Here is a 10,724-nt window from a genome sequence, read left to right as displayed (position 1 = left end):
AAACTTAATTTTTTACTATGTCAATTAATTATCAGTTTAAATAAATTAATAAAAAATAATACGTTATAAATAAGTACAAAATCATTAAATTCTATACAAAAAATTTATAAAAATTTTATAAAAATCTTGTAAAAAAGATCGATATGAATTCACATATAACTATTTTTAAAAAAATTCTATACAAAATTCTAAATTAGATACACACAACTTAGAAAGTGATGACAAACAGAGTAACTGGCTCGAGAGTTCAAATTAACCTTTGCTGCCCTATTTTTTTCCCTCAATTCCAAATAACCTTGAAAAAATTGTATTACCAGATTACCCTTCGATCGCGATGGTACTACCAATTTACCCTTACTGTTTGACCATAAACCCCTCGTTAAGAGCCAAAACCCTAAATCCCTTTTCTTCTAGACCCTTCTCCTCAGCGCAGACTTGAAAACCCTCAAGAAAAAAGGATATCAAACAAAGCTTGTGCTGGATTTTCTCTGTAAAATATTAAGCCCCACATAACAGATTTTAGTTAATTCCTCTTTCAGTCTTCAAATTTCTCGCCCAAGACTGAAACATGTATCGTTTCGCAGCAAATCTAGCATCCAATGCCAGGTATACACGAACCCATCTGTTAGAATCTTCAGACTTAAACATTTTGTTATGAATTTCTTTGAGTTTTTGTTTATCTGAGGCGCTCATTATTGTGTATTATTTAGGGTTGCAAGAAGTAGCAGGCAGCAGGTTCTTTATCGACCAAAAGACTTGTTTATTTTATTGATTTGGAGTTGAAATGCTTCTGGTTTACCATTATTGATCATTGTTCTCGTGGGTTTTATTTCTGTAGTTTGGAGACAGAGTAGGTTGGATCAGAAACTATGCCGCAAAAGACATTAGATTTGGAGTGGACGCGAGGTCTCTTATGCTTAAAGGTGTAGAAGATCTCGCCGATGCAGTTCAAGTCACGATGGGACCGAAGGTATTCTAATGCTACTGCTTTTTTCATTGATTAATTTTTATTAGTAGAAATAGGCTCTGTTTGCAGTTGCCTCCATTACTTATTATACGCACTTTGAAGGAAATGATAGAGGTGGAAGAAGAGAAGAATATGATGGTTTTGACTTGTTGATCTGTTGAATTTGTTTTTGTGTTTAAGTGGTATGATGGGAGAAAAGTGACCAAATGGACATTAGATTTCTAAATTATTCCCCTTCTATGAAATTTATGGAAATGCTTGAAATAGTTCTAGTTATCTGTTCTTGTTGCTAGAGAGAAATGCAGTTAATTTTGCTATATCATGTCATGATTACTCTGTAGCTTGAGTGCATAGTTTGATCAAGATTGTGGACAGAAACAGCCTCCTAGAGTTGTTATTTAGTGGGTGTTAGAATGTGTTACATTCTTGACTGTGTTCTTTCATATTTGCTGCGTTGTTTAGCCCAGTTTTTTATGGTATAGTTTTTGTAAGTTTATATTGATGTTTTGTATTTTTTTCTTCACCATATTTTCAGAGTTTTCTTCCAGATGAAATTTTGGTTCTGGAATCTTCTAATTTGGTGGCTGATTGATGTTATTGTAGGGGCGTAATGTGGTGATTGAACAAAGTTGGGGTGCCCCTAAAGTGACTAAGGATGGTGTGACAGTTGCGAAGAGCATTGAATTTAAGGACAAAGTTAAGAATATTGGGGCAAGCCTTGTAAAACAGGTTGCAAATGCTACAAATGAAGTGGCTGGAGATGGTATGTTGTAAATCAGTGAAGCATTTTGATAATAGATTTGCTGAATCTATGGACACATATGTAGATAGGTGTGCTAGTCATGAAGATTGTTTATTCATATTAATAATATGTTTATTTTGAAATTTTAGGGACTACTTGTGCTACTGTTCTCACCCGTGCAATATTTGCCGAAGGGTGCAAATCAGTAGCAGCAGGTATGAATGCCATGGATCTAAGGCGCGGAATTTCCATGGCGGTTGATGATGTGGTCACAAACTTGAAAAGCAGAGCGAGAATGATAAGCACATCGGAGGAGATTGCTCAGGTTTTTCCTTGCTCTCTTACTTTGTTGAACTAGTGTAGGATGCCTAAAATCTGTATTGGTTGTTGCCATTATGAGCTTACAAATTCAAAGCTAATGTTTTAATCTAAAGTAGGTGGCTACAAAAGGTAATAGATCAAAAGAATAAGTGGAGTTTTATCTATGTTTAGTGATCGTCATATGGTGCTCGATGAAATGGTGATTTTCTTTTCAATTAATCAGTTGCAATATTACTTTTGTAGGTTGGGACAATCTCTGCTAACGGAGAAAGAGAAATAGGTGAGCTGATTGCAAAAGCTATGGAAAAAGTTGGTAAAGAAGGTGTCATTACAATACAAGTGAGACACTATCCTTGCATATATGAGTGCTAGTGGTCCCAGTAAATGGTGTGGATATGTTGTTTTTTAGCACATGGTTGTTGGATTTGATTTTTTCGAACTTCATTTCTTTAATATCTCCTAAATCTAGTTATCTTCTGTAGGATGGAAAGACATTGTTCAATGAATTGGAAGTTGTGGAAGGAATGAAGTTGGATAGAGGTTATATTTCTCCATATTTCATAACAAATCAGAAGAACCAGAAATGCGTAAGTGTACTAGTTGTCAGCAGCCAATATAGACTGGAATAATATTTGTAATCGTTCACTTTCTAAATTCGGTTATCATTCACAATTTCTTTCATCACTGATAGGAAATGGATGATGCCCTCATTCTTATTCACGAGAAGAAAATATCAACTTTAAATGGGATTGTGAAAGTTCTAGAGCTGGCTTTAAAGGTTAATCCTTTGATTCTTATAATCAGCTTAAGGCCATATTATCTCTTCATTCCAATTATATTTCGCATTTGTGCAGAGGCAAAGGCCACTACTGATAGTTGCTGAAGATGTGGAAAGTGAGGCACTTGCAACTCTTATACTGAACAAGATTCGTGCAGGACTCAAGGTGTGTTTGCTATATTTTTTAATTTTGAAGTATTTTGATCTTCTGGACAATGACAATCATATTGCTTTTGTTGTGGTTTGCCTCATCATTTTAAAAATTAATGTTACAGGTATGTGCTATTAAAGCTCCTGGTTTTGGGGAGAACAGGAAATCTGGTTTGCAAGATCTTGCTGTTTTAACGGGAGGCCAGGTAAATGTTTTGTTGTGTCATTGTTACTTCCATAGTATAGTACATGGCTATATGTTTGAATTTGGAGCTGTCTTTTGTAGGTGTTAACTGAAGAACTGGGATTGTACCTCGATGAAGTGAATTTGGATATGCTGGGCTCATGTAAAAAGGTACAAGCCAGTTGTAGATTCTCTCCTAGATGTTTTCCTCTAACTTATTTTTGTTATTACTTATAAATTGGATGGATTTAGCTTACAGTTCTTCTTTTAGGTTTCTATATCCAAGGATGACACCGTTATACTTCATGGGGCTGGTGAAAAGAAATTCATAGAAGAAAGATCTGAGCAGGTTCTTTTTGTTTTGTTGCACTAGTTTTAAACTTTTTGTGGAATGCTTCCTTAATTGTTAGTACATGTGAGAATTAACTAGAATCAATGTGCTGGCTAATTCGAATCTGGGGTAAAATGCGAGAATAAAATGTAAATATAATGATGTATGCTCGATATTGGTGGAAATATTAAAAAAAGTACTGTTCTAGTTGAACAAAGGCATAGACACACACTGATGTTTGAACCTGGAACATGTACTTGTTTAGTCGATTTTCTGACATGACCTGCTTATACTGGCAGATTAGGTCTGCAATTGAATTGAGTACCTCTGACTATGACAAGGAGAAATTGCAAGAGAGGCTAGCAAAACTTTCTGGTGGTGTAGCTGTTCTTAAGGTCTGTCATCCTTCTCCTAGATGTTCAAGCGTCTAGGTTTAGATTAATTATGAGTGATGGATGTGTTCCAGTTGATTTTAGTAAATGGTTTTGCCTCACAGATCGGAGGAGCCAGTGAAGCAGAGGTTAGTGAGAAAAAAGATAGGGTGACAGATGCTCTAAATGCCACGAAGGCAGCTGTGGAAGAAGGAATTGTGCCTGGTATGTTCCAATTTCCATCTGTTGTCTGGCAGGAAAGACTATTGAGAATTCACTGCTGAAGGCGTTAAAAAATTGTACAGGTGGTGGGGTTGCTCTACTTTATGCATCGAAGGAATTGGATAAATTGTCAACTGCAAACTTTGATCAGAAGATTGGTGTTCAAATTATTCAGAATGCATTGAAGGTCATTCAAACTCTCTCTATCTATGTATAATCTGTGTTTGTCAAATTAAGAATTTTGAATCATGAGAATTCAACGTCCCTTAGCGAGCTACTTGTTTTAGCCACGTGGGATACAAACATACAGCATTTATTTACATTTTTTCACCTTTTTGTAGATGCCAGTACATATTATTGCCAAAAATGCCGGAGTAGAAGGTGCTGTCGTCGTTGGTAAATTATTGGAACAAGACAATCCTGATCTTGGATACGATGCAGCTAAAGGTATGCTAAGGCTTTTGTGTTTATTTTATGTGTGGAGAGTATTCGTAATCATGCAAATATTTTTTGTTCAAACAGGTGAATACGTTGACATGGTTAAGGCCGGAGTGATTGATCCGTTAAAAGTTATCAGAACAGCTCTTGTTGACGCTGCTAGGTAAGCTGAGACTTGATCATACCCCAGTGCGTTGGTTATATTTCCAACATGAATACCACATGATCAAACGATAACCAATGTACTCGGTGTTCCTTTCTCACTGTGTTGTAAAACAAGTCTAATGATAATCTAAATGGTTCAATGTCCTGCAGCGTCTCTTCTTTAATGACCACCACAGAAGCCATCATCGTTGAACAACCTACTGAGGAGAAGCCATCACCGGCAATGGGTGGTGGCATGGGTGGAATGGGTGGCATGGATTACTAAGAGACGATCTGATATATGCTCTGTTTTGAAACAAATAATCGACGAGTGGGGTCTTTAGCCGTTTTGGTGAGTTTAGATGCAGGATCTAAATCCATGTTTCTGTTATCTATGGAGAGGTGAAAACATTAAATGTTGATCATGTAGGAGTGATTGATTAGAGACTAATTGTTACAAAGTTACCATTGGGAAATTGGAGGTTTTGTTCTGTCACTAATCTTTAGTTTGGGTGGTTTTTAGTTTTGTAAAACTCAATCGATTCAAGTATTTATTTCAAACCAAAATCAAACCGAATATAAATAAATTATTCTAAATTTGCCTAATAGATGTTTGGTTTTTGTTTAGAAGATGGCATTTTTGCCATTTTTTTACTATTTTTCTTTACTTTTAAGTCAAAAGTTCTTAAAATGTAAATTTTTACAGTGTAAAAATTAAATAAAAATATTTTGGATCTAAATATGTTTAAAGAGAATAAAAATTATTTTAAACGATTTTGCAATTCAAGCGGTGTTAGGAGTTCGAGTTAATTTTGATTAGTTTATGTACTTTGAGCAACTAAAATAGTTTAAAAGTGCGAAATCATCTCTATACAGGTCAAGAATTGAAATACACAAGATTTAAAATAAATATAAAAGGTTTAAAATTAAACTAATAAATGACAGAAAATAAAAGACATCAAGAGTTTGTTTATATAAGTTTAAAGAAAAAAACTTATTAGGTCTCTCTTTATTATGTTTTCAGAAATATTTCACGGCAGGAAATGTCACTTTTGTACAAACTCAGTTTAGTTCGGTTCAACAACTTTTTTTGAGCTGAAACTCCTAGCAATTATAAAACAATTTCAGTCTATTTATAAATAAGTTTATGACGTTTACAAACTTCGCACTGTACAATTCAACTTGAGTATATAAAAAATAAGTGATAATGAAACAGGTGCACAAATGGATCCTTAATCAATCTGATAGGAATATAATGTATGCAGATCAACTTAGTCTGATACCTCTTTTAAAGATGCTGGTGAACTTTCTGAGAATGTGTCTTGATTTCAAACATTCTGTTGTAGATGCTATGATACATTTTTATATATATAGATGAAGATTCCAATGTTAATAAATTTGAACGGTACTCACGATTGTACTGAATAGAAGACAAATATGTAAAGAGAGTCAAATATCCTTGTCATTTTCCGAAAATAGTATTCAAATAATTAATATCATTTAATTACCTTCGAAACTAGCTAGTTAATCTAGCCAACGATTCTATAATTCTATCGCAGACAAAATGAGATGTCATTTCAACATTAAACTCTGAAATGACTGGTTGTAATATGGAGAATGTCCAATCAGATCAGTTAGTGTATAGCTAGATTGATCTTAGATGATATAGAAAATCGGATCGAAACCGATCTGTTTCTAATGCTCATCAGTCCAAACTGATTCAATACACTTTGATATAATTGCTTAACCGATTTGCTTCCTTTATTAGATCGGTTATGTAGTTTTGTGTTCATCAATTCAATACTCACAATCAGATCAGTTTAATACCATTATTAGATCAATTCGTTATCATCAAAATTTAAGTCAAATTTTTATCTTAACAATTTCTCATTTTTTGTGATGACAAAACTAAGTGGAAAGCATACTGTTAGGATTGGTTAATATGTGTAAAGTGTTTAGAATGAGGGTTGAATAAATACTTAGGCTTATTAAACTCTTTTTCGAATATGAATCAATTTTTCGAAGAACTGATTCTGAAATCTTGTATGTCTATATCGATCCGTTAACTACAATAATGCAGAATTAAACTGAGTGATAAATTTGAATATTTTGGCTAGGGTATTGTGATAACTGAATAAATAAAAATAATACATACGAGGATTTTTAGGATGTTCAAAGATTTCAAATGCTCCTAAGTCACCCCTTCTATCTCAATGATATCTGTTCACTAAAAGACTTTGATTAATTACAACGAATGTAATAACCCACTTCATTTTTAGATTTAAACAATGTCAAACTGAAACTCTTAGTTTTTCTTACAAACTATATCAGTTGGAAACTGAGTAGCTCAAATGAGCAATGACTTGTGATTTTGAAATAGCGATTTGCAAACGGAATATGAACTTGAAAATAAATCGCAACTGAATGAATATGTTGATTCTTCTGGTTGTTCATTACTCACTATTTGTTCAAGATCGTTAACCTATTTCACAACTGAACTAATCAGCTATATACAATCTTTGATTCCAACGATCATATTGAATGCAATTTGAAATGTCCATTACTCGTTTTACTTAAAAATGTTGCTAGAATTTTTTCCCCCTCATAAATATTTCGGCAAAATGGAAACACGTACACTTAAAATATTTTTGACACCATTTTGAAAATAAACAACCAACTATATTTAAAAATCCAAAGGAAATAATTTAAATAATAAAATCGTTAATCGTTTGCAAACCCTAACTTAGCAAAATCACTAAAACTAACAACCTCGCAAACCACTCAAAATCATAATCAAAGTCATAAAAATATCTTTAACATAATCCAAAACATCATAATTCATAATCATAAGTATAGTGCAGAAAACTAGCGCTGATCATCAGGTTATGTGCCCCTTCAGTCTAGCAAAGTCAACCATCAAGACCTCCATTATCATTATTATCATAATCACCTGTATCAATTATACCTGGTGAGTTTAAAGACTCAGCAGACCATAATTTTGATAACAAATAATACATATATAGATCACATGTAACAGTGAAAATACTTTTACGTGAAATAACATTTTCATAATGATGCATAAACTTAAACATAAACATTTTTCATAAACATTTTCATATTGTCATAAACTTACTCATATCATCATAAACATATTCGTATTCATCATATTCATATACGTATTCATTTTCGTTGAAAATTCAGATCGTTAATCGTGACTTTCGTATTCGTATTGGGGCGATGAATCTATCTACATGTAACCACAGTACTGGACGACGGGGACATCAGCGTCACTCTCACCCGTCAACTGAGCCTTGGCCTACGTATTAACATATCATTGCATCAGCGTATTAGTCACAATTACTTCACTTCCTTCAACATTTCGTATTTTCATCACATAAAAAAAACATGCATATAAAGTTTTTCTTTTAAATCAATCATGCAACATGTCTTTTAACGTTATCATTTCATCATAAAATTCCATAAACATGTAAAATAATCATATTAGCATATAAAACAGCATTCAGAGCACTGCCATGACATTTACTAATTTTCAGGTATAAAATTACCGTTTTACCCTTAGACGTAAAATTTCATGTTTTTAACATTTTCTTAATTCTGTTGATTCTAAATCATCCCAAATAATTATTTAAGATTAAATAAATTTTCTCTTATTTTTATTTGACTTAAATTGATGGCTTTTTATTTATTCTTTAATTATAACATATTAATGCGTTTTAATCCCAAACTAAATCCAAATTTAATATAAAATTCCCAAACTTAAAATTTAGACTTTTAATAATTATTTTTCCCTCGTGAACCATGATTCGACCCCCATTGAACCACGGCTTGAACCTTAACCATAAAGACCTAACTTTCAAACCACCACCTAAACCCCACGAACCATTATGCGTTTTCACCGAGCCATGCTCGAACCACCCTGAGCCGATCCCTGACCAGCCCCTCCAGGAACCCTCCTGGACCCTTAGAACCCCTAGGACTCGAACCCAAGCCCCAACCGAAGCCAGAACATCAGAACATGCCATGGCCGAGAAACCCTCATGCGATAGGACTCTATGTTTACGCCTAGGACTCTAGCCACTGGACCAACCCCGATCCTAGACCCTTGTGAACCCTCTTAGGACCCTCAGGACCTAACCTAGCCCAGACCAAAGCCCCCTGGCCGAGCCACCAATCTTGCGCACGGTGCTGCACTTGCGTGCAGTGTGAGGCCCGGGGCCGAAGAGGGCGGGGGGTGATCGTCGGTGTCATCAGTAGCACAGACAATGAGCGGCTCCTGGCAGGCTTCTAGGTGGAGGAAATATGAATGAACCGACCCACACGAGAAAGAGAGGGATTTCGAGACTGTTCAATGTAATGAACTGTACAGTTGAAGAGGGCTTAAAAGATTTGATTTTTACTACTCATATCAAGAAGGTGCATCTTTTTTTCGGTAGCTCATCACATAAGAACTCCAAAGTTAAGCGTGCTTGACTTGGGGCAATTTTGTGATGGGTGACCTCCTGGGATGTTTCCTAGGGTGTGTGTGAATGAGGACATAAGCACGCTGGAAAGACCCGTCTTGATACAGTGAGGACAATCGTCGAATCTGGGGCGTTACATGCAGCCTCACGGGTCTTGCTAGGACTCCTTCCCAACCGTGTCTCTCGAGTCCTAGCATGGCTAGGACTCCTTCCCTGGCCCATACGTGATCCTAGCCTAGCCCTGGTTTAGCCAAAGACAATCCATGCATCAAGTTTCCCTCTAACCGATCACTTGACCCCAAAACCGCGATGATTGGTTCCAGCTTCTATCGTGCTCGTGTGCAGCATTTCATGCGTGAATTAGGACCCTATAACTCATGTAAAACATGACCCTTTTAATCCTAGAACATGGCAGCCCCTTCATGAATGAAATCGACAATTTTTGGATAAAAAAACATGCTTCAAGAAAACCCATGTTTATGCATAAAGAAAATACATAGAAGTTTCACTTGTTTTTCATAAAATTCATGAATAAATACATAATATGGTGTGATGATGAGTAAAGTAAATAATACGGCGTGCCTTTGTTTTTTCAACGCACGAATTATCGTTGACGAATCGAAGAACGACGACAAGAAGACCTTGGCTTGAAAACCCTTGGAAGAATTCTAAACTTTCCTCTTGTTTTCTAAGGTGTGTGCCATGAGTTTGAGAGAAAATAGTCCTAGTAATTTGTTGGGGGGTTGAGGGATGTGTGATATTGATAGGATCGAATACTAGGTTAAAGAGTGTTTAGAAGGAGAGGTTGAATAAACACTTCACCACTTATGTAAGTTTTTCGAAAGTTGAGTTCAGTTTAGTGATAAACTGATACTCGGAATCTTGTCAGTCAATATCAATCAGTTAACAATTAAGCACGGAATAAAAATGACTAATAGATAGAATAAAAACTGGGATAAGAACACGAGATTTTACAGATATTAGGAGATTTCAACACTCCTACGTCACCACCCCTTCTATCACAAGGATATGATATTCACTAAAAGGCTTTGATCAATACAAATGTTTGTCCAGACCCACTTCAGTTTGGAATTAACACTGCCAAAACTGATACACTTAGTTTACAAAATGCTTCACAGTATTCAATAGAATTTAGCACAACTGATCTCTTACAAGATCGAGTTTTACAATGATAAGAATGTGCTTGATAGCTCAAAAGTGTAGCCTTGATTGCTTCGAATATATGCGATAAGCGTGAGCTTTTCTTTCAGCAGAGTAATAGCGTATTTTTCAGAGAGTACACGAGTTTAGATGCTCAGAATTTTGATGCGTTATCTCTTTTTTCTCAGCTGCTCCTCTCTGCTATATATAGGCTTTTCTTCAGCAGTAACATTTAATATTTGAATCTTTTTGTCCGTTAGTTTGCCATGTCAATATTGTACTGACATTCGTACACTACAACTGAATTGCGGCGTTCCCACTATCTGTTGCAGTTTGCTTTTGTACTATTAGGGATGTAATCGAGTCGAGCCGAGCCGAACTCTTGAATGTTTGAGCTTGGTTCGTTTATAATCGAGCCGAGCTCGAGCTTTATT

At 35.3% G+C, this 10,724-nt stretch overlaps 1 protein-coding gene across 1 annotated transcript; it reads left to right on the top strand.

Moving 5' to 3' along the window:
- Positions 1-394: 394 nt before the first annotated feature.
- Positions 395-5,144, top strand: LOC140833031 (chaperonin CPN60-2, mitochondrial-like). Its single transcript, XM_073197407.1, has 18 exons — positions 395-606; positions 711-735; positions 839-970; positions 1,571-1,730; positions 1,859-2,034; positions 2,274-2,369; positions 2,513-2,617; positions 2,722-2,808; positions 2,885-2,974; positions 3,084-3,164; positions 3,245-3,313; positions 3,414-3,491; positions 3,773-3,868; positions 3,970-4,069; positions 4,150-4,253; positions 4,408-4,513; positions 4,589-4,667; positions 4,820-5,144. The coding sequence occupies exons 1-18, from the start codon at positions 569-571 to the stop codon at positions 4,932-4,934; spliced, it is 1,737 nt and encodes a 578-aa protein (XP_073053508.1). The 5' UTR covers positions 395-568; the 3' UTR covers positions 4,935-5,144.
- The last annotated feature ends 5,580 nt before the right edge of the window (positions 5,145-10,724 follow it).

The sequence above is a fragment of the Primulina eburnea genome, chromosome 5, assembly GCF_022965805.1.
Source record: "Primulina eburnea isolate SZY01 chromosome 5, ASM2296580v1, whole genome shotgun sequence".
Lineage (NCBI taxonomy): Eukaryota > Viridiplantae > Streptophyta > Magnoliopsida > Lamiales > Gesneriaceae > Primulina > Primulina eburnea.
This window is presented reverse-complemented; position numbering and strand designations above follow the sequence as displayed.